This window comes from Rousettus aegyptiacus, unplaced genomic scaffold, assembly GCF_014176215.1.
Source record: "Rousettus aegyptiacus isolate mRouAeg1 unplaced genomic scaffold, mRouAeg1.p scaffold_m13_p_6, whole genome shotgun sequence".
Taxonomy (NCBI): domain Eukaryota; kingdom Metazoa; phylum Chordata; class Mammalia; order Chiroptera; family Pteropodidae; genus Rousettus; species Rousettus aegyptiacus.
The window spans coordinates 86,596,488-86,620,872 of NW_023416309.1; the positions used below are offsets into that span (position 1 = coordinate 86,596,488).

Here is a 24,385-nt window from a genome sequence, read left to right on the forward strand (position 1 = left end):
GCCGCCACCGCCTCCATGCCGAATCACGTGACCCACTCCCACCCCGCCCCCTTCCCCTCCCTCCTACTCCGCCTTTCTCTCTCCTCCCCTCCCTTCCCGTCCCTCGTCACGCCCACTTCCCTCCCCCTACCCCCTCCCGCCAGCCACGCCGAGGGTCACCTGACCCAAGGCCGATGACTGTTCCGGGTAATGGCCGCCAGGGGCCACACAGTGCGCCCCGCCCCACGCTAACTGCGCGCAGGGGCGTAAGGGCGGGGCCGGATCTCGTGCGTAACGCATCAGCCACACTTCTTCACCAATCCGAAGCTGCGAGGCCCAGGAGCCTCCGCCTTCCTGGGGGCGGTGACTTCCGGGGCGCTCGAGGTCCTCCCGCCCGCCCACAAGTTCTTAACGCTGGACGGGCGAGGCTGAAGCAGTTGACGGTTGGTCTGGCTTGGTCCTAGTTCCATCCAGGAAAATAAGTGGAATCTTAGGGAACTGGAGTCTGAGGGGTGTGGTTCGTGAGAGAAAGGAGTAGGCAAGCGAGGAACTCCTAAGGTTTAAAGAATTTTTTGACCGGTTGGGAGTTGTGAAAGGAAAGGAGATTTTCAAGGGTTTCCTGTGACGGAAGACTTCTTAAACCTGATGGGGCGATCCCTAAGGAAAGTGAACCTTGTGACAGTTGACTCTAGATTTCTTTTAACAACTACAGGCCCAACTGCTCTTCCTCCCACCTTTGGCGCTGAGCCTACCACATGTACAGATACTTTGGAAATTGCTCTGCAAAAGGCTTAGCTTAATTTTCTCCAAACTGGCTCCTCGCTGGAAATGTGACACAGCACAGTTCTTTGCTTTTTAAAAAATTATTTAATTGCAGTAAAATATACATAATCACTTTTAAATACCTCCTGAGTGGCATCACAGTATTTTTTCTTCTGCGTCTAGCTCATTTAATAACCTAGCCCTCAAAGTTCATCTATGTGTAAGAATTTACCAGATTTGCCATATGATCCAAAAGTCCACTTGAGTATATGCTCAAAAGAACTGAAAGGGACATAAATATTTATACACCCTAGTTTACAGATCGTTATTCACAATAGCCAAAAGGTAGAAGCAACCCAAGTGTAAATCAAAAGACAGGAAAATAAATAAAATGTATATAAATGCAAGGGAGTACTATTTAGTTCCTTGCTTTTGTTTGCTTTCGTTTCTCTTCACCCTGAAAGTCACAGTATAAAGCTTCTAGATAAGGAGACAACTTTGAAAAATAACCGTTTGGATTAGATTAGAGTCAGGTGCTAGGTAAGTAATTAAGTGCCAGCAAAAGGTTTTTAGTTCCTAAAGCCAACAGATTATAATATTCTGAAGGCAATAATACTCTTGTTTCTCTACTCACCTTTCCTGGCAGACCAGATTAACAGCATGACATTAGTCATAGTGCTGCCCTTTCCGGTTCACTGTGAGGCAGTTCATTTTAAGACCTCAGATTAATTTCAGTACTAAAAGGCCATGAATAAGGGGTTGGGGAGGTACTTCAAATCCTTTAATTTCCAGATCAGTAGTTTGGTGTAGACAGAAGTCTCCAGGCCAAACAACTCAGTCATTTTCAGCCTGCAGTTAGATTATAGTAATTAATGGGAAGTGAATCTTAAGGACTCAGCTGTGGGGGGAAAGGCTCTCGAGTTCACTTGCAACATACCTAGGCATTATTACTGTCCTTAATAATCAATAATACTGTCCTTAATAATCAGTACCTAAAGGTGAATTTGTTGTACAAAGCGTAGACCTGGGTGGTTATCTACCTACTTGATTTACAGTGGAACTGGAAGCAAATAGTTTTAGCTCTTTCTAGTACTTACCCTGTGTGAAAGGTGGGACCAGAGTTAGAATTAATATATCTAATAAATTATTACAAAATACTCAGGAAAGAATAGAATATAACGATAATGAAAGATTTAGAGCAGTATTAACACATTGGAACTTTTAAATTTCCTCCTTGGTTTCAGGCCCAGCTTCCCCTAGGGCCATAAAAATTTTCACCCTATCACAGAGTTTACCGTGGATTAAACAGTTCTCAAAATTGCAAGTTGAAATAGCAAGCTAAGAAATACTACATCTCCTTTGTCCGAGTTAAATTAACCGTATTATTGAAAGCAGTGAAGCAGATAGTTATGTCTGACAGGAATTTTAAATGGTAAACCAGGATTAAAACCAACCTTTTGGTTTATATTATACAGTATCAGGCAGTCAAATGTTAAACATCCTCCTATAACTTAGAATTGATACAGTACTTAAATTTGATGATGTAGAAAATCTTAAGTCTACTTGTCATGCTGAAAGGACTTCTAGCAATCATTTAGTTTGTTTAGTTTTATTATATTTCATTTAATCCACCGAAGAGTTGGCCAGCCACTTGACTTTAAGCATTAGATTGCACCTGGGGAACGATTGCTCTAACTATAATTACGTACCTGTGTAAGAGTTGTCCATAAGAAGAAGATTTAAAGTTATGGGAGACTGGTATGTAATTCCTACCTCCAATTGGGCAACCTAAATGACAGCGTTCCTTAGTTTGTACTCCCAGAGAAAAGACATAGAAATAGGACAGAGTCATTTTAGTACTTGCCAAAGCAGCTTAGATCATAGACAAGGAGGACACTACAATAAAGAAAGGGTGCTACAGCACCTGACACATATTACCAGATTGCAATGAAAGTAAGGCCGACAACATGTGAAGTGTGACTATACAATAAGAGAATTGATTTTCCAGCATAATGGACTTGTTACCTTATAGAGACATGATATGAGGATGTGATCATTTGTATTACATTTTTATTCACTCTAAAGCTATTTAAGTTATTTTTAATGAAAATAATACATATTCACTGTAAAAAGTTTTTTTTTCCATCAGCACAAAAGAGTATATAAAGTAAAAGAACACATATTTCTGCCTCACCCAGTCTCATTTCCTAGAGGTATATATCCTTCCAGTTTTCCATGACTACACCTGCTACACTTTCTATGCATATAACATGTACATCTATACTTCCTTTCTTTTTACATACCTTTTTCATAGTCTACATACTGATCTGCAGTTTCTTTTTTCACTCAATAGTATATCTCAGACTACTTTTCACCTCAGCATGTAGATCAACCTTATTCTTTTTAATAGATACATAGTATGCCAATTTGGTGTATTTAATATTTAATTAACCAATCATCTATTGATGAACATTAGATTGTTTCAAGTGTTTCAATATCACGAACATTGTTGCAATAAATATCCTAGTACTCTAGTACATATATCCTTCTTTACATACATGATTGGTCAATTTACATTTGAATCAAGAGTATCTGAGAAAGTTTCCTGTGACTCTTGCTAACATTAATATCAATTTAAGCTGATTTTTGTCATTACCTTTACCTATTACAAATCCTACCAACAAATAAATTGCATCCCTGCTTTTCTAGACATAAAATTCATTTTCATTTTAAATCTGGACAAAATATTTGAAAAATGACTAAAGAGATGTTATTCTCTAATCTTAAATTAAAGATATCTCTCATCTATGGCCATGCTACCCTGATCAATACAATCCCGTCTGATCTAGGAAGCTAAGCAGAGTCGAAACTGGTTAGTACTTGGATGGGGAGACCACGTAGGAAGACCAGGTGGTATAGGTGTAAAAATAAAAAATAAAATAAGAGATTGTAAACTGACAAGGTCCTTGCAATCTGTGAGGTCAATCAAGGGTTGCCTCGCCTAAAAATAAAAACAAAACAAAAAAAGATATTTCTCCCTTCTGTTTTTCATTCTTGAAAATGTGCTTAAATTGGCAGAATTTCAACGGGGCTCATCCTGTAAAGCTTCCGACTTACTAGATACCTAAGTTAAAACTAAGACTGGGAAAATCATTCAGAGTAAAACATTCTCAACTCCTCTTTTTTTATATGAATATTTTATATAAAACATTCAGAATGAGAGCCTTTAACTTAGACCTACTTTAGAAGTTTTTTTCTGTCTTAACCACAATCTATGCTTGGCAAACAAAATTACACTACCCGTTGAACGTATGGGTAAATGTTTACTCTTTGTAATACGCCTATATTGCCCTTCTCCACCCAACTGCAATGAAGTTGTATTTATGTCCCTTTCAAATTAATGGTTTACAAAGGTTACGGAATGGGTCTTATGGACTGTACCACCGGTGGCTGCTTTTCTTGTTAACAGCTTCTTTTTTGTTCTTCTCTAATCTTATTCCTTCTAATGTGGCAACTGCATTGTACTCTCTTCGGCCAGTCTTTTCCAGAAAAATAGAAACTACAAGTTCAAGAATAAGTACAGTAATTGAATTCTAATCAGCAATTAAAACATAAAATAATACAGAATTCAGCTCTGAAAAGATAGGATGTAACTTACTTCAGTTTCTAGGTTCTCAGTAGCTTTGTCAAGTCCCCTAAAGTCCAGTTTATTCTACTGGCTTTATTAGATATTTGAGAAATGCTAACTCTAGCTGTGTACCTTTGACTTTGATTTCTTCATCAAGTAGATGAGAGATTGAAACTCAATCAGGCTTTTACCAGTTCTTAAATTCTATCATCTTATTATCTTTTGAAATGTACATTCTCTTGCCAGCTCAAATCTGTTTTTATTTCTAGTTCAGACTGACTTTTTTTTTCTCACCTGGCTGTTAATACAATGTTTCTATTCTGTTCCCCACTTTTTCCTAAACTAGGAGTCTACCGTTTGTCTAAGTGTCCTCCTTTTCTTGACTCTAGACTTCCTTTTGATCAATAACTATTATTTTGATGGGGGAGGCTATGTATGTGTGGGGAGAAAGATGTATGTGAAATCCGCATACTTTCTGCTCAACTTTACTGTGAACCTAAAAATTCTCTAAAAAAGAAAGTCTAATAATCAAAAATCCTGATACAGAGATGTGTCTGCCTAAATATAGGTATTTAAAAGCTAGTAATTGTAGTATAATTGGAAACAGGATTTACAATGGGAATGAGGATGGGGTAAATCATTAGAGTCTTAGGAATTAGGAGGTGAAGCTAGATATACAGTATGTGATTGTGATTTGAGGTTTATACAAAACTTTGTGTTTGGTGGTACTGATCCAATAACTAACATTTTTAAAAATCCCAACAGTTTCTTCCAAAAGGATTTGAAAGCTATAAACTAGCATTTAGTGAAGTTTTTTTTAGCAATTATGTACAATTACTGGCCCTCTAGGGGGTAGGAGATGGGGGTGAAATTAAATTGGAATTTCTTTGAAAGAGGAAGGAAATTCATATAAAAAAGAGGAATTTGAGAAGTCCCTCACTCATGGCTATTTAACAGCTTCCCTCTGCCCCAACATTTGGTATAAATGTTGCAAATAGTTCATTTTAACATGTATTAAGCATTTTCTATATGTAAGAGACTGTGCTAAACCCTAGAGAATACAAAGATTAATTTTTTTTAAGCTTCTGGGAAGTACTATGATCAACGTAAAAATAGTATGGTATGGGAACTGAAGGTAGAAAGAGGTATTAGTCCAAACTGTAGGAGTTGGGGAGGGAGAGCAGCCTTGGGGGATGGGAGCCATTCACTTACTTCTTCAATAAATTCAAAGTGCCTACCATGTGGCAGGCATTGTCCTAGGCACCGAAGATACAGAATTGAAAAAAGAAAATTCTACTCTTATGAAATTTACATTTGACTGGGAAAAGACACGCAATAAACGAAATCGTAAATCAGTTGGTAACAAGTTTTATGGAGATAAATTGCAGAGAAGAGAGACAGGAATTACTGACATAAAGGTTGCAATTTAAAATAAGGTGATCAGACAGAAGTAAAGAAGTGATATTAAAGACAAAATCTGAAGGAGACGATAAAGCAAAATTTGTGGCTATTCAAGGAAAATTGTCCTAGGCACTGAGGCGAGAGCATCCTGGCAGGTATGAGGACTAGCAAGGAGCAAGTGTGACTGTAACATGAGGGAAGTGGACAGAAGCAGATTCTCCCTGAAGACTTTGGCTCTTACTCTTTGGAAAATGAGATGCCATTGCAAGTTTCTGAAAGGAGAAGAGATCTATCATACATTTTAAGAGGCTTTGACTGCTGTATTGAAAAGGGATCGGAGTGAGAGGAGAAATGAAAGGGTAAGCACAGGGAGACCAGTTAGGAGACTATTGCAGTTATCCAGGCAATGAGGTTGGGTCCTAAGTAATATTTTGAAGGAAGGGCCCACAGGATTTATTGATAGATTGGATTGGGATGTCTGAGAGAATATTCAAGGATGACTCCAAAGTTGGTGGCCTAAGTAAATGGAAGGATAGAACTGCTATTCGGTGAGATGAGGAAAACAATAGGAAGAATAGGTTTGTGGGGCAAGATCAGGAGCTCAGCTTTGAACCTGTTATGTTTGAGATGCCTATTAGACATTCAAGTGGAGATGTTGACTAGAGAGTTAAATATTTGTCTGTAGTTAGAAAATGTCCATGCTGAATATTTAATTGAGGAAGCATTGGGGATTTGTGGTGTTTAAAGTCAGGGGATTGCATCTATGGCCATCTCACCCTGAATGTGCCCGATCTCGTCTGTTCTTGGAAGCTAAGCAGGGTCGGGCCTGGTTAGTACTTGGATGAGAGACCATCTAGGAATATCAGGTGCTATAGACATTTAAAAAAATAAAATAAAGTCAGGGGACTGAATGAGGTCTCCTAGGACATCATTCACTCCCAATGGAATTGGGGCTTCCAACATTAAAAGTTCAGAGACGGGGGACTATCAAGAAGACGGAGAATGTGAAGCCATTGAGGTATGAAAGCAAAGAAGGGGAAAGGGCATGCCAAGAAAAAAGAAAAGTGTAAATAAAGGCACAGAGATATAAAGTAGAACTCAAAAGATAAGAAGTTCTGCCTCATCAGAAATGCCTTTTGTACCAATGAAATCAAAGCTAGCTACTAAAACAACTGAAATATCAAAATCCATTAACTAACAAGGTAATAGTTTTCACCTTTAACTCTTGGTAAGAATTATAAGCATTTGAGAACTGCTCTCAGGTAGGTTTTAAGACTAAGTTGTTTTTTGACAGATTTGTATTTTGCTGTGATCTCTTTGAGCTATCACTGAGCAATACTTAACAAGAGGTTCCGGGGACAATATACACCCTTAAAATTTGATTTTAAAGAATGAATTAGGCTATGGTATGATAATGGTTGAAAGTAGATCTCTATCTATATATGAATAGTGGTATCCTGAATGTCTCTCAGAAGAGATTGTTGAAGCCCATACTTTTATAGACGTTGGTAAATAATACTGACATACAAATGAATTCATGCAAAAATCTAAGGGAGTAGCCAATAGATACAAAGATTGTCACCAGAAAATCCATAGAGAAAGGGTTCAAATTTCCCCCAGTAAGACAAACTCTTAATTAGAAGCTCAGACCATGTACTCGATTCACAGGCAAACTTTACAAAAAAAAAAAAAAAAAAAAAGGTGCTAAATTAACCCAAATCTTTTAATTTCTGTGGCTATGGAACAGCAACAGGTGAATAGAATTAAATTCTAGTTAATAGGTTGCTGTGTGCATTTACTAAGTGCACCTGATCTTGCATTCAATAAACACTAATATGAGGGTTTTCCCCATCCTCAATAATCTATCCCTCATTGACCCTAAATTTACTTTTTCATTCTTCTGAAGTGCTAGAGCACTAAGTGAAATCACATTCTAGAACATAGATCTTTGTCAAGTGAATATACCTGTGGTACTGTATGTGATTCTGGTTATTATTGCTATACAAGAAATTATCCCCTCAAACAAGTAGGGTGAAACAAGGACAACATTTATTTTGCTCATGAGTCTGCAATTTGGGCAAGGTTCAGTGGGGACAACTAACCTCTGTTCCATTTAGTGTGAGCTGCACCAGCTTGAAGGGTAGGGACTGAAGCTCACATGTCTGGCAGTCGGTGAAGGTTGTTGGCTGAGACCTTAGTTAGAACTTTCGGCTTGGAATAACTACACATGTAATATGCTTCTTTTTTCCTCACAACATGTGGCCAGGTTCCAAAGGTTAGGGGAGAGAGAGGGAGGGAGAGAGAGAGTGAGAGAGAGAATTATCATTAAGGCTAGGTCATTAAGACCTAGCCTTAGGTGTGACACAGTGTCACTTCTGCTGCATTCTAATCATCGAAGTAGTCACAAAGTTCTTATCAGGTTCACGGAAGGGAAATAGTCTCCAGAAATACTGCTGTCTGCCTTCTAGTTACAACAATTTATATTCCTCCCATATACAATGTACAAGCATACCTCGGAGATATCGCAGGTTTGGTTCTAGATCACAATAAAACAAGTATCACAATAAAGTAAGTTGTAATCTTTTTGCTCATAGAGGATTTTGCCTTCCATTTGTAAAAACACAACATCTGTGAAGCTCAATAATGCAAAATGTGGTAAAATGAAGTATGTCTGTATATTCACCCCTTTCTCCAAAATCCCCATTATGACATCAGGTTCAAGCTTGTAGTCTAGGACCTCATCATCTAGATCAGGTCCACTCTTTAAAGGCAAACTACAAAATTCAGACACTCAACAATATAACATCCTAGCATCCAATAAGAAATCACCATATAGGCCAAGAAGTAGTAAAAAAAAAAAAAATAAGCAAAAGAAAAAATTGTCAACAGAAACAAACCCAGAAATGACAGAGATGATGGAATTAGCAGACAGGAATGATAAAACAGCTATTATAACTACATTTTGGGTATTTAAAGGAAAATAGAAACATAATAGGGAATGAAATAGAAGATATGAGTCAAATAAAACTTCTAGAGGTGAAAAATGCAATATCTGAAATGAAAAATTCAATGCAACAACTGGCTTCTCCAAGAGAAAGCAATCAGAGGGAAAAAATGGGAGCAAGAAAAAAGGATTTGCCTTTTATGACCATGGGTATTCACTTTCTGTTGCGGTAATAAATTGCCACGAACTTAGTGACTTAAAGAACACAAATTTATTATCGTATGGTTATGTAGGCTAGAAGTCTGACATGACTGTCATATTGTGAGGAGACTCAGGAAGCCTTATGAAGAAGTCTGGGCAGTGAGGAACTGAAGCCTCCTGCCAACAATCAGCACTAAGTTGCCAGGTGTGTGAGTGAGCCACTTAGAAGTGGAATCTCCAACCCCAGTCAAGTGTTCAGATGACTGCAGCCCTGGCCAACATCTTGACTGCAACTTCATAAGAAACATTAAGTCTGAATCACCAAGCTAAGCCACTGCTGGATTCCTGACCCACAGAAATTGCATAAGGTAAGTATTTATTGATTTAAGCCATTAAAAATTTAAAATAATTTGTTTTCCAGCAGTAACTAACTAATGCATTCTAGCAGAGTGGTTGGCACAATGTAAGCATTCAATATGTATTTGGTAAATGAATTCTCTACTTCATTCAAGTAATACAGATAAACACTGTAAATGCAAAGTCTTACTCTCACAAGTGAGATATTGCTTTCCTTGAAACCAGTGGGTATAACTATGCCCTTGAACACCTCACTCTCCATGCCCTTTGTAAGTGTTCCCTCTACCTTCCCTTCCTCTTCTCACTCCCATTCTCTAGCCCATAGCTCATCTTTAACTCATGTGACTCACTTCTCTATCTGGAGATGATTTCAGAGATGCTGCCATTGGCTTGAATGACTGCCTTCCTTGACATTCTCATCTCTTCTCTCTAATCTGTCTTCTCCAGTTCAGTCAAACTAATGTGATTCTTTTCCACTACACAATTCTTTATTTTTTTTAGCATCTCCATAACTTTGCCTATGTTATTCTTTCCACCAAAAAACATTAATCCATCTTTACCAATCTATTAAATTTTGCCTATCAATTATTTGTTTTAGGAAAACATCCCCACCTAACACTTGTCAACCTCTATGCTCTGCTTCTCACAAGCCCTTGGGATTCAACCTGATGCATGGGAACTTTGTACTTATGGAGATATCACCCACTTGATGGATTGTATGCAGCTATGATACTTTGCACTGATTATAAACTTCCAGATGGTACCTGTTTGCTCTTCCTCTTATATTCATTTTCTTTTCTTACATAACTACTCAGGACAGAGTTCTGTGCAGAGTTGCGCTCAATGTCAATATATTTCTGTTGCATAAATGAATCATCCATGGGCAATTCATCCCAAAGGGCAGACCTGGAAAGGAAGTCAGGTTTGCTTCTACCAAAACAGCTTAAGGGAGAATGTCTTTCTTGGGACCAGATTCCTGAATGAATCTCTTTTTTGTGGGCTAGCAGAACCTAAAGGTGTTATTATTTCTTCACTAACAGGGTTAAATAGAGATTCCTTGAAACATACTCTGCCAAGTGGTACAAATAGACCATATGATTATATTCCCTTAAACAGAAAACTTCAGAACATGAGAATATGTGGGTTCCCTGGGTTAGTCCAAAGGCCATACAGTGTAGGTTTAAAATATATATGTATATATTTTATTTGGAAATACATTTAGATTTACAGAAAAGTTGCAAAGATTGTGTAGAGTTCCTGTATGCTCCTTACTCAACTTCCACCATTGTTAACATCTTATATTACCATGTTACATTTGTCAAAGCTAAGAAATTGACATTGGTGTATTATTATTATTATCTAAACTCCAGGCTTTATTCAGATTTCACCAGTTTTTCCATTGATGTTTACTTTCTGTTCCAAGATCCAAGTCAGAGTACCACATTGCATTTAGTTGTCAGGTCTCCGTTGTCCTCCCTAGTCTGACAGTTTCTTGATCAGTCTTTCCTTGTTTTCTATGACCTTGACAATCTTGAGGATTACTGGCCAGATATCATGTGGAATGGCTTCCAATCTGAGTTTGATGTTTTTCTCATGATTAGACTGGGGGCCTGGGCTTTTTGAAAGAATACTGCCCTTCTAATCACACATCTTACCTAGCAGTACATGATACCCACATGGCATCATTGGTAGTACTAATTTTAATCATTAGGTTAATATAGTGTCTACCAGGCTTCCTCACTATAAAGTTACTACCATTCCCTTTTCCTATTCTATTATTTGGATAGCTTCTTTGGGGAGAACTTGCTGCAAATTTGGGGGTGGCATTTTTGTCTTTCCAAAATCCTTTCCAGTTCCAATACTCATTGACTATACAATTCTCTCCTACTCATCTTCTTGAACCCCATTTTAGAAAAGAACACCTTCCAGAAAAAGCCAAGTGGAAATTTCTAGGCCCAGCAATTTAACACAATTGCAAAAGCTTGGGTATCATTAGACTGGTTAGAAACCTGCTCTGAAGTTCTGAGGATGTCATTCTGCAGGTATTTTGATACTCTGACAAGATATTTTTAGAGCACATGAAGCCCAAATTGAAACATTATTACAAAAAAGTAAAATTAAACCAGAGCTCCATTAGATGGAAAACTACAGTAAATATCAGATAGGAACGAAGGAAAAAGTACCAAACACTTCAGAGAACTATTCTGATATGAGGGCAAATGAAGAGATACTCCTGACCAGCATGCAGAAATGTGTCTGTGTCCTGCCAACCCAGAAGGGAAAGGCCTCATGCCCGAAGGCCCTGTCCTGACCCCTTGGCATCAGTGCAGGAGAACTTCCTTCCAACTGGCGAGGGCTGGTTGTAGGCTGCTGATGTAGGCTACTTCAGTTTTACAACACATGGTCAAGGGTCTCACTACTTAGTGCTTCTGCTTAGTCCTGGAATATGGTTAGTTAGGGCTAAAATCCCTTTGCCTTCTTCCTCTATCCTGCTTTCCCCTAGACTAGCCTTGCTTCTGGCATTTCTCACAGTGTCTCTGTTTGAACGCTTCTGTAAGCTCAGATTTATGACCCATCTGAAAAGCCCCTACTGAAAAGGTCCATGCCCTTAGTTTAGACCTCTTCAATCACTGGTTCCTAATTTCTATAGGTATATAGACATCTCTAATTACCTGATGAAGTCTGTGGGTCCTCACATACAATTTTCTAGTTAGACTTTCAAAGGGTTCGTTGACTCTCTCAAGTCCAACAGTGGGTCCCACATACAATTTTCTAGTTAGACTTTCAAAGGGTTCGTTGACTCTCTCAAGTCCAACAGTGGGTCCACATTAAGAATCTCTGCCTTAGATAGTGACTCAGACCCTGGAGGCCTTGGAGAAGGAATGCTTTGGTCTTCTGCTAGGAACTGTCACACACCCTGCAGGTGAGGCACTCTAGCTATGAAAAGAATTTGAATGGTCCTCTTTTTCTTGAAGTCTTGATACAATTGGATAATTGGATAATTCAGAGCAAGGTCAAGAGGCTTCTTTTGGCAATGTTAAGATAACCCTGGATTTCTTATCAAAGGAAGGGATAGAGGAGAGTTCTTTTGGGGAATAAAAAGTCTCTGAGTTATTGTTTAACCCAAAGAGAGAGAGAGAAGGAAAGATTTTTCAAGTCTATGAGAAGAAGTGCTAAAAATGATTTTTCCGTATCCACCAAATTCAAGACATACGACAAAAATTTCATGAGCTCTATCATGTGCACCAAGGATTTGGGGTGAGACATAATGATTAAGAAACAAGTTTGTGGAAAGCAGATAAAAGAATACTCCTACCACCCTTCACTCCTACCTCCACCTGCCTAAAGCACATGTAGGGTTTTTTAAATTAAATATTGGGGAAATGACTCTGTTGAATGAGTTGACTTGCCCTATAGAGTCATTTTTTGCTGATCGATTAAATTTTGAAGAATGTCTCCCAAAGGCAATAGATTTTTTTTGTCTTAGTTTAAGTTGAGTGTTGGGCCATTATTCCTGGCTGCCGTTAGCTCTAATTGTCTCTTCAACCTATTCCCTGTAGTTGATAATAAAACCATATGGGAATAGAATAGGCGTCCAGAGTCTTGGACTTGCTGGAGGCTCTGAAAGCGAAAAAAGGAGTGGAGTGGGGTGAAGAAGCAGACAGAGACAGATTAGCTTTTTGAGTTTCTGACACTTATTTCCCCCTCCTGAATTATAGATATTATTTGGGGCAGAGGAAGGAAAACATACATAATATTTCTCTATCTATTCAATTCCTTATTTCTTTTTTTACTGTGTTTCTTCCAGTTTTGGTCCATATTCATGTCCACTTACCTAAGTTTGACTTATAATGCAATACTCTTTTGTGTTCTGTTTTTAAACTTTGCATTATATAACATTTTTAATGATGTTATTTATTCTTCATGAGTAGCTTTTAAAAACAGGCACAGCTCTCCTTTTTTATCTGACTGTAAATGTAAAGCATATTTGTTATTTTAAAAAATGCAGACAATATGCAAAGAAAGTGAAAAATCACACTTGATATTCTGAAGTGTATCTTTCAAGGCTTTTTTCTATGCATATATAAATACATACATTTAAAAATGGGATCATACGATACACGCTGTTTTAGTTTCTGTTATCCATGTCATTAAATATAAAATAGTAATTAAAATTTTAATTAGTATTATATAGAGAGTAGTATTTTAATACCTGATAGTATTTTAGTAGTGAAGTATTTTTAAAAATTAATTTTAACTTTAATATTTAATAGAGTAGTGTTTTTAAGTATGAGTGTACCACAGTTTATTTACTCTTTCCTGTTGATGACAGGGTTGGAATCCTGAACACAGTTTTTCAAGGACTGTAACATAGAAATAAAGAGAACTATTATGATAGTCAATGTAAGGAAATGGAAGAGAATAACAAAAAAGAAAAAATAAGAGATCTCTACCAGAAGTTTCAAGAAACAGAGGGAAATTCAAATCTAGATTAAGAATGCCAAATGACCAACAAGGAAGTATATTATCTGATGAGGAGAAAATTAAAAGAAGGTGGAAACAGGACACTGAAAATCCATACAGAAGAGACAAAAGAATGACAGATAATTTTGAAGAAGATTCTGTGAGAAAGAATCTGTAATTTCAGAAAGCTAAGTGAAAGCTGCCCTGAAAGTGTTGGAAAGAAATAAATTATCAAGGATAAACGGAATACCAATAGGATTATTTCAAGCCACAGAGACCAAATCTGTCAAAATACTAACAAGAATATATCAACAAATATGGAAAACAAAACAATGACCTTCAGACTGGAAATGTTCAACATGCATCCCAATCTTTAAGAAAGAGGATGCCAAAGAGTGCAGTAATTATAGGACCATTGCTCTAATTTCCAATCCAAAAACATTGATGCTCAAGGTAAAGCAACAAAATCTTCTACCTTATATGAAGCAAGAAATACCAGATGTTCGAACTGAATTCAGAAAAGGAAGAGGCACTTGAGATCAAATTGTAAGCATTTGTTGGATACTGGAGTGCCCCAAAAAATTTCAGAAGAAGGTTAGTCTATATTTTATAGACTACGGTAAATCTTTTACTGCATGGATCATGAAAAGTTATGGGTTACTCTAAAAGAAATAGGTGTGCCTGACCACTCTATTGCCCTGATATGTAACGTGTATTGTAGAAAGGAAGCCACTGTCAAGACAGGATATGGAGTAACAGAATGGTTTCCTATAGGCAAAGGTGTCAGATAAGGGCACATTTTATCTTCCTATTTTTTAATCGGTATGCAGGACATATATTAAAAACTTCAGAGGAAAGAGTGAAAATTGGTAGAAGAAATATCAGTAATCTGGGGTATGCAGATGACACCAATTTATAGGCAGAACATAGCCATGATTTGGAAAGGCTTCTGGTTAAAGTAAAAGAAGAAACTGCCAAAGCAAGACCGCATTTGAAGATCAATAAGACAAAAACCATGAATGCAGAAGAAATATACAACTTTAACATAGACAATGAAGACATTGAAATTGTTGAAGATTTTGTTTACCTCGATTGAGCATCAATCCAAATGGAGAGTGCAGCCAAGAAATCAAGAGAGGGCTGAGACTCTGAAGGGCAGCAATGGAAGAATTAGAAAAGATCATCAAGAACAAAGATGTGTCACTAGAGACCAAGACTAAGATCATTCACACTCTCATATTCCCAATTACTATGTGTGGACATGAAAGGCTGATAGGAAAAATGATTCATTTGGATTATGATGTTGGAAGAGAGCTCTATGGATACCTTGATGAAACAGAAAGATGAACAAGTGGGTCCTAGAGAAAATAAAGAGAAAATTAAGACTAAAATATAGCTGGAGGCAAAAATGACAAAAGTGAAGCTGTCCTTCCTGCACATCATTAGACGGCTGGGTTCTCTGGAAGACGATAATGCTGGGAAAAATAGAAGGCAGCAGGAAAAAGGAAGACCAAATATGAGATGGATAGACTCCATTAAAAAAGCCATAGGCCTGAGTCAACAGGAGTTGAGTAGGGCTGTTGAAGACAGGACATTGTGGACGTCACTCTTTCATAGAGTTGCCAGAAGCCAGAGCCAACTCAACGGCATGAACAGATGTCAATGACACTTCGGTTGTTTCTAAATTGTCTCCACTGTAACAGTCCTGATACATACATCTTCTCTCCTTAAGACTAGTTCATAGAAATAGAATTTGTGTGTTAAATGCACATTTAACAATTTGCATTACTACATATTGTTTACCAATTATCATTCCCAATAAATTATATGAGAGCCCCTTCCCCTCACTCTTGCCAATGTAACCATTCTTCTTAGTAGCTGCAAAATAATCGTAAATTAATGCTCAGAGAACAGACCTTCCAGTTTGGAAACAGCCACATTGTCCCCTAGATATGTCGAGCCACAATGCCCCTGTCATGTGAGGGTACAGCCGCCAGATGGCGAGGGAGAGGCCTTGAAGGACCAACCGGCAAGACCCAAAGCCCCGCTTTGGCTCCGAAGCCCAAGAAGAAAAAAGGCCGAACCGGGTAGAGAAAACGGGACCCCGTACCCAGAGGACACGAAGACGAGAGCCGTGAAATGGAGTTCAGCGTTCCAGGGAAGAGGATGCGGGTTAAGTGAGTTATCGGAGGCCGCAATGGCCTTAGCACCGTGCGAAACCCGCCGTGTGCGCTGATGACAGACGCGATGCGGCGCTGGTGCCGCGTTAGAGGCGAGGTCGCCGGTTGGACCCCGCGCCTCCCAGCGCCTCTGAGGACCTCGGGGACAAGCGGACCTGGGAGACGCCCTGACTCCGTCGGCGACGCTTACTCAGATCCCCAGAGGGAGGCGTCCGTGGAGAAAGTCAGAGCTGTTGGAATCCGACCGAAACGCCGGCACCCCATTCAGTGGCCGAGGACTTAAGGCAAGTTACGTCTCGGCTCCTCTTCTGTGAAATGAGATCACTGCTGGTACCTTATCCCAGAGAAGACAGTCGTGATGGTTAATTTACATGATACGTGATGGACAGTATTTTCGTACACGCCCTTACGCACGCACACACACACACACACACACACACACACACACACACACACACACACACAAACCTAACGCGATTGGCTTGTTAATTTTCCAGAGGCTAGCGGGGATGGAAGAGAAGATCTAGCTCAGTAGAGATTTACTGTGTTCCATTCTCTGAGGGCAGCCTCTGAGAAAGGAATGTTACAAACCCTTGTCCTCATGCTCAGGGATCCCAAGGTGTAACTGAGGAGGCGTGAATGGGACACACACAGGAAAGTTACTTCGAAAGCCTTACCAAGGTTCAAAATTTGACAGTTCTCTTGGGAGAAAGGGTGCCAGCCTCTCCTGGGCAGCTATGAGCTCTGACAAAGTACTGGAGCTTCCCAGCACATCTTGCTTATTTATCTCTGTAGTCCAATTCCCAGTTGAAGATGATGGCTGGTATCTACCCCTAGGAGTGAGGATGGGGGGATGGGCTCTGTGTTGGCAGTTGCCATGGTTTTGCTCCGGGTTCTGGAGCCTACCTGCCCACTCCCTGAGACACTCAGGTCACAGAAGCAATAGGTCAGAAGCCTGAGCATACGTGAGGAGTGCCACTCTAGAGCCCACCAGCACATCTGTTGAGATGGAGGCCTCAAATGGGCAAGAGGGTGAAGGGGACAAGCCACTAGAGAAGGTGAAGCCACTGGAGATGTGGGGGTGGGAGGAAAAGAGAGAAGGGAAATTGGCAAGGTACATGAGTTAGCAAGAGGTGAAACGTACAAAAAAAGGTTAATTCAAACAGATGTTTTTCAAGGACATATATTCTCAGCAAGATGATTGTTGGTTATGGAGAAACAAGGGCTTTCATGTGTGAGTGTGTGTATACATACATTATGGTCTGTATGTGTGGTTGTGTGGTATGTATGGTAGATTTTATAAAGCCGATCAGCCAGAATCTCCTCTCTCTGGGGCCTGGAGGAGCCTGTGTCCCATACCCTTTCCACCTACTTCCCTCCTTTTCCCTGGTTTCTCCCTTCAGTGGTCTGAGTCTGAATCTTCCTTGTTCCCCCTGAAAACAGGAAAGATTAATGCTCACTTTTCTAAAAGGCTTTTGAAAAGTTGGGTGCAAGTCCAGCCATGTCCATCTAATCTTGTGCTTTGACTCCAAGTATTATTTCACCCTTTGTCTTCATTAATTTTCAGCTTTCATGCCTCCCCTCCCCACACTTACCCATCAGAAAAGTCCTTCTCATCATTACCAATACCATCACACATTTTTCTGAGTGCCCATTAGCATGGCATAAATCTAAGGGCTAAGGATACAAAGAGGTGGGCCTGTAACTTAGGCATTCCATAAATATTTGCTGTAGGAGTGAGTAAACGAATCCTTGTTCCTTCCCTCAAGGAGTTACTTAAGTCTCTTGGTGCCTTAGTGTTCTCATCTCTGACCAGGAATAATATCTAAGCTCACAGAATTTGCGGGAGAATAAAATGAGTTTATCAAGTGCCTTGAAAAGTTGGCTAGTATACTATGCTATAATTATTGTAAAAGAAACACATTGGGCATTCTAGGTATTCTAAACAGGGCTTCTCAGAGATAGATTTCTTTGCCCAGGACTCACCCCCCTCAGCACTGGCTCAAGGAAGAGGTCATAGGGAAAAAGTTGGGCTTTGGCTGGCACTTGAGCCGGTGGTTGTCCAGAACTGCCCCTCAGGAGCAGTAGCCCAAACCCCTCAGCTGATCTGCCTCCTCCCAGGTGACAGATGTACCCTGCTTAGAGAGGACCCCCATCACCGTCCCCCCTGGAGACTCACTTGTACGCCATGCAAAGGGCCTGGACCAGGATACCTTCAAAATTGTGAGTAAGGGGCCAGCCCAAAACCCTGTCCCCTGTTCCCCACAGATCAGGAGACCTGAGTCAGAAATTGGCAGGCCTCATACCCAAAGCTCATTGCCCCACTTTTCACACTCTTGGGGGAAAAGTAAGATAAGAGGTTGACTGGAGCCTCTTCACTTAACACATGTAACCCTTTCTGGGCCACAAGGACTGCAGCTGGGCCAACCTGCTGGTTACGTGGGGCTGCCCATCTACCTCTTCTTTTCTCCTATGGCCCCTCACTTTACCTGTTGCCTCCTCAGTGTAAAGAATATCTAAGGCCACTGAAAAAGTTTCTGCGGAAGTTACACCTGCCCAAGGACCTTCCCCAGAAGAAGAGGCTGAAGTACATGAAGCAGAGCCTTGTGGTCCTAGGGGACCACATCAACACCTTTCTGCAGCACTGCTGCCGAACCTGGGAAATCAACCACTGGAAGAAGTAAGGCAGCCTCCTTGCCTTTCCCACTATGCCCACCCTTGTGTCACCCCCTCTAGATTCAGGGTCAAACCTCAGTCAAGATCCCCTAGACCTTTATGTGAAAGAGTCAGGATCCTGGAGTGAGCGTGGTGAAGATGGGGTGGAGAAAAGAGGGATCTCTGGTCACTCAGAGCAGCATTAATTCTCTGCAGCTGTATACACAGTAGACAAAGAACCCTCCTGGCCCTGAGAATGATCTCTCATTGAATAACTATTGTGTGGTGTGGGTCCTCCTTTCCAGGTTGGGGTAGTCAAGGTCTGGGCCACAAGACAAATGCTGGAGGGAGAAGGACTGAGCTCCATGTCCCTCACCCTCGGGTTTCCACCCTGCAGGATGCTCTGGAGATTTGTCTCCCTCTTCTCAGAGTTGGAGGCGAAGGAGCTGCGCAGGCTCTACAAGTACACCAAGAGCAATCAGAACGCCAAGCTCCTGGTGAGGCATGAGGGAAAGCCCCTCCTGGGCCCTGCTGGGGGATGGTTGGTGTGTTCTGGGGTTATGTGGGGAGGCCTGGGACTGATGGGCTCTCTGATACAACCAGTACCCCTCCAGTCCTTTCCACGGCTCAGCGCCTGAGGAAGACCCCACTGCCCTTACCTTTACCCCTGCAGTGGGCACAAAATGGGGCCGAAGAGGGCAGAGACTCAGCTTCGAGTTTTTGCTATGTCTTCAACTGCCACACTCACTTCCTGATGTTAGGCAGGATCAGGGACATGCTCGTGGAGCCATGGGTGGGGGTGGGTGAGGCCAGGCAGAAAGTCACAGCCAGCTTGAAAAAGGCTCTGGGGACAGTTGACAGAGCCTGACCTGGCTTTGTTCAAAACCACTAATTCTTTAACATTTTGGTCTCGGATCACTGCTACCCTCTTAAAAAAATGTCCCCAAAAGCATTTGTTTATGTAGGTTATATCTATTGAGATTTGCCCTATTAGAAATTAAAGCTAAAGAAAAAAAATCAAAATACGTATCCACTAATCCATTTAAAAATAAAAACGAGGAGCCCCTTACATGTTAACATAAGTAATCTTTATGAGAATTAACTTTATTTTCTGAAACAAAATAATTTAATGAGAAGAATGGCATTGTTTTACATTTTTGAACATCTCTTTAGTGTCTGTCTTAATAGAAGAGAGCTGGATTCTCATATCTGCCCCTGTGGTCAGTCTCTTATGACATACTGATTTGGTTGATGTACATGAAGAAAACCCAACCTTATACAGATATATAGTTGGAAAAAGAAGTATTTATTTAGCATTTTCGGATAACTGTGGATATTTTTTTTTTGATGCCACACCAAAAATCAACAAGTAGCAGTTACTTAGTTGCATTGTGAAATACAAAATCTTATCAATGAACTTTTTTAAATAGACTTTTTTTTTTTTTAGCATATTAAGTTTACAGAAAAATTGAAGGGAGAGTACAGAGAGTTCCCATCCACCCCCTCTTATTTCTCCCTATTTATTAGCATCTTACATTAAAGTGGTACATTTGTTATTATCAATGAGCCAATATTGATACATCATTAACTTATAATGTCCTTAGGTTACATTAGGGTGTGCACTTTGAGTTGTACATTTTACTAGTTTTGACAAATGTGTGATGATATGTATTCACCATTATAGTATCATACAGAATAGTTTTTCGCTGCCCTAAACGCCTCCACCCCACCCTGTGCTCCACCTATTCTCCATCCTTCCCGCCAAACTGCTGGCAACCATGGACCTTTTTACTGTCCCTGTAGAATGAATGCCTTTTAGTTGGAATCATACAGTATGTAGCCTTTTCAGATTTGTATTAATGAGATTTTCACATTAGATTACATGAAATTCCAGTGGTTTCTCTTACATTTTTCAGCGGACCCCACTTTTTAGGGATGTCTGTGAAGTCAGTATATCAGGGATCCTCAGGAGTTCACAGAGCACCCTGCTTTGAGAACCACCAATCCAAAATAATAATCATAGGTAACAGTTTCCGGTGTGCTAGGAACTTTATGTTCCCTCCTGTAATCTGCAAAAGTAAGTGGCAATTAGAATTATTGCCCACGGTGTGTATAGGAAGATTCCAAACGCAGGGCGGTAAAGTAACTCAGCCGAGACCGCATAGCGAACGAGAGAGAAGAGCCAGGTTCCAACATGATCTGGCTCAGAGGAAAGCCCTGCTCTTACCATTACCCTCCCACCCCAAGCTGTGCAGCTTTAACCAAATCACCTCCCTCTCTGGGTCTCCATTTCTTCCTCTGAACATGAATGGATAGGTCATTTTGGTGATGCTTCCTCTGAATAGGAGGAACTGCTGTTTTAGTGATTCCTGAATGTCAGCGGCCAGGAAAATTTCAAAAGATATTTTCAGGTTCTCAATTTTAATTTTGTAAAGGACTGTAAAACATTGTTTCATTATAAACACATAAGACACTATCACTCAAAAAAGAGACAGAGGACATATCTCAAAGTAAAGAACAATCCAAGAAGAGACAGTTGGCAGCCTGCACTCAATATCCTCATGATCCTTTCTCTCCTGCTTCTGTGACTCCATCTTTCTAGCTCGGCAGGTGTGAGGTGCAGCCAGACTGCAGCAGTTTCCTGACAAGGGTGGGGCTGGGGCTCTAGAACATGGTCCCCTTTCTCCACACTCTCCTCAACACTATGGCCCCGTTGCAGGTGGCATTCTGCCCCTTGGGCACTCCAGAGAGCTCCTTGCTGGCTGACCAGGAAGACAGTCTGCCCAAGCTCTGCAGCGCCTGGGGGCTGCACGGCAACATCAGCGGCATGAAGGAGAGGCTGTCCAAGATGCAGACCCCAGGCTGCGAGGCCTCCCTGCGGGGGGAGCCTAGATCCGGGGTCCAAGTCAGGCCAGGTGATGCCCGCTAGGAGTTGGGGGAGTGGGGCCTGGAGGAGAGCGCGCGGGCTCCAACCTGGGGCAGCCTTCCACGTGCCTCTTCCCTCCTTCCAACTTCTCCTCATCCCTGCATCCATTTTCCTTCCTCTTCTCCAATTTTTCTTTTCTCTCTTTTTGTCTCTCTCCCAGCAGATATGCTCATTATAGAAAGTTTGAGATGCAAAGATAAGTATAAAACTTAAGAGAGGAAAATCACCCGAGACCCAGAGATCGTGACTATTAATGTTGAATTTCCTTCAGTGTTCTGTGTAATTTCCCCTAGAGGTCTCATGATACATAGTTTTGAATCCCACATTTTTCAGTTAAAATTGACCTGAAGGCACTTTCCCGTATGACCAGAAGCAGAGCAGAGATTGTGTCTAGAGGCCAAGAGTGAGGACTCCAAGGAAATGGACAAGCAGCAGCAGGATGGCCACTCTGTGTTGGGTGGCATATGAGCTGAGGGAGGGATTCATTCCCACGGGGAGGAGAAGTGTAGCCAGATGGCCTGGGAAGGGCCTTTCTCTTCAATAACCGCACTGCCCGGCTCTCTGGGCAGAGGCTATGGGTATAGGGGCAGAAACTCTTCAATGTGAGGGGCCCCAGCCAAGGCTGGAACCTATAAAGGCCTCTCCTGTGCACTGAGGTACAGAGATATATTGCAGCCACATACCCCTCACGTTTCTGGAACTGGCCCCTGGGGCCATGATGAGCTGTTCTTGCTTAGCTACAGGGGAAAAAAGTGAAGGCAAATAGGGTGACCTAGAATCTCAGAGCATGGCCCTAACTTGGACCCAGATGTTCCTTTGAAGGCCCTGCTGGCTGGGCTAATGCAACCAGCAGCCCTCAGGGCCTCATTCAGCAGTCGCAGCTGGACAGAGTGGGAGACACGGGTTAGGCAGATACTGAGACCCAGAATCCTTCCTGGGCTCTGTGAGGGCACCTGGCCAGTGCCTACAGTTTAAATTGAGGAAGTATGCAGAGGTGAGAGGCACTGAGCAGACAGTTTAGGCTTGGATGTGAATGGAAGAACAGGTTGGAGAAATATAGCCAGGGAGGTAACAAGAAAAAGCCTTGGAAGGTGAATTAAGAAGTTTGGTTTTTATGCAATTCTTAAAATAACATTTTATTACTACAAACATAAGCATATCATAGAAAATTAGGTAATATGGAAAAGCAAAAGTAAGAAAATGTAAACATCATATTGTCATCACCACTGCCAGCATTTTTAGATGTATTTTTAGAAGTACGTTATTTTAGGCATATAAATACATGTATTTTAACCAAACTGAGATCAGGCTATGTATAAAATTTTGATTTGAACTTGCTTTCTTTCAGTTAATTATATCAAACTTCCATGTTAATGTTTTCATTTCATTTTATTCTTGGATTAAGTATTCTATATTCACATTTCCCACTTGTCAAAGATATCTTTTGCACTGCTTTCCCAAATCATGCATTTCATCTGATTGTCTCCTAAGTCTCTTTCACCCTAACAAAATCCCCTTTTTAATAATACCCTGACCTATTGAAGAAATCAGGCTATCATTAGGTAGAACGTTCTACTTTCCTCTTTTTCCTTGTTGCTTCCTTTTGGCATCTTTTAAGCTTGTTTCTCTATCTTTAAGTATGAAAAGTCTTCATAAATTCATGTTAAACATTTTTTTTTTCTGGCTGGAACCCCTTAAAGATAACTTTGTGTTTTTCACATTGTGTGTGTCACATGAGAAAACACACAATGTACCCCTGGTGGATTCACCATGAAGAGACTATAATCCCTGAGTTCCATCTGAGTTCCATTAATACCAACGTGGATGGTGTTTCTTTGACACTGTTCATAAGTCAGTTTATTTTTTACTTTTTATTTTTTATTATTTTTTTAGGCGAGGCAACCCTTGGTTGACCTCACAGATTGCAAGGACCTTGTGAGCTTACAATCCCTTTATTTATTTATTTATTTATTTATTTATTTATTTATTTATTTATTTTTATTTATTTCACCTGTAGCACCTGGTCTTCCTAGGTGGTCTCCCATCCAAGTACTAACCAGGCCTGATCCTGCTTAGCTTCCAAAATCAGATGGGATTGGGCTCATTCAGGGTGGCAAGGCTGTAGACACCTCCTAAATCAGTTCTTAAATAAAAAGATGGCAGTGGTGTTTGGAAACAGTCCAGGAGCAAAGTACTGTGAACTGGGGCAAGAAACCTAAGAGAGGGGTGGGGAGGAATCACAGTCTGAAGTCAGATCTCAAGAAACGTGGGTCTAGTCCCCACTGTGCCCCTAAGTTGTCTCAAGCTTTGAGCAGGCCATTTTCTTACTCTGTGCCTGGGGGAGGTCTTGTAAACTGGAGAGATATACTGTCTCTCTCCACACAAGGTATCTGTGAGATAAGAATAATGGACAGGTTGGATGGAAGATAAGATTTTGTCGTCCTTCCTATTGGTCCCTACCACCCTACCCCCTACTCCGAAATGTTACAGACTGAGAGTCTCCTATTATTCGTGATGTCATCAGGACTGTCTCTGACTTCCCTTTTTCAGATCCTCTAAGGAAACTTCCTCAACAACCAAAACTCAAGAGAAAGAGGGTTAAGGAAGCCCCAGAAACTCCAGAGACCTGCCCATAAGAAGACCTGGCTGGGATAGAGGGCCAGCTAGCCCTGGGTCCCAGAGCACTTGTCTGTCTTCAACACCTCTGCACCTGGGGATATGGGGACCCATGAGGAGAAAGAAGAAAACCGTCTTTATCAAAAAGAGACTCTGGTCTTAATTATGCATAAATGGGGTGGGAAATAAACATCCTTAAGACAGCTCTACTTGTCTAATAATCATCTTTCATTCATTTTTTCATTTATTTAAGAAACATTTGCCAGCTACCT

The 24,385-nt window shown here is 40.7% G+C and overlaps 1 protein-coding gene and 2 pseudogenes across 1 annotated transcript; 2 read left to right on the plus strand and 1 right to left on the minus strand.

The window, feature by feature from the left end:
• Positions 1–6,529: 6,529 nt before the first annotated feature.
• LOC118604628 lies at positions 6,530–6,648 on the plus strand (annotated as a pseudogene).
• A 10,134-nt stretch (positions 6,649–16,782) lies between these two features.
• On the plus strand, positions 16,783–24,290 carry CUNH17orf64 (chromosome unknown C17orf64 homolog). The gene is made up of 6 exons (XM_016143329.2): positions 16,783–16,974; positions 18,038–18,139; positions 18,421–18,596; positions 18,969–19,068; positions 21,291–21,486; positions 24,048–24,290. Exons 1-6 carry the CDS (start codon positions 16,924–16,926, stop codon positions 24,131–24,133), a joined length of 711 nt encoding a protein of 236 aa, XP_015998815.2. The 5' UTR covers positions 16,783–16,923; the 3' UTR covers positions 24,134–24,290.
• LOC118604817 lies at positions 23,506–23,624 on the minus strand (annotated as a pseudogene).
• Positions 24,291–24,385: the final 95 nt, after the last annotated feature.

Excerpts from the sequence above, each read along its gene's own strand:
- CUNH17orf64 (XM_016143329.2), top strand. The coding sequence starts at position 16,924 with ATGGAGGCCTCAAATGGGCAAGAGGGTGAAGGGGACAAGCCACTAGAG. Across the intron at positions 18,597-18,968 it reads GAAATCAACCACTGGAAGAA|GATGCTCTGGAGATTTGTCT; the intron begins GTAAGGCAGCCT and ends TCCACCCTGCAG. Across the intron at positions 19,069-21,290 it reads ATCAGAACGCCAAGCTCCTG|GTGGCATTCTGCCCCTTGGG; the intron begins GTGAGGCATGAG and ends GCCCCGTTGCAG.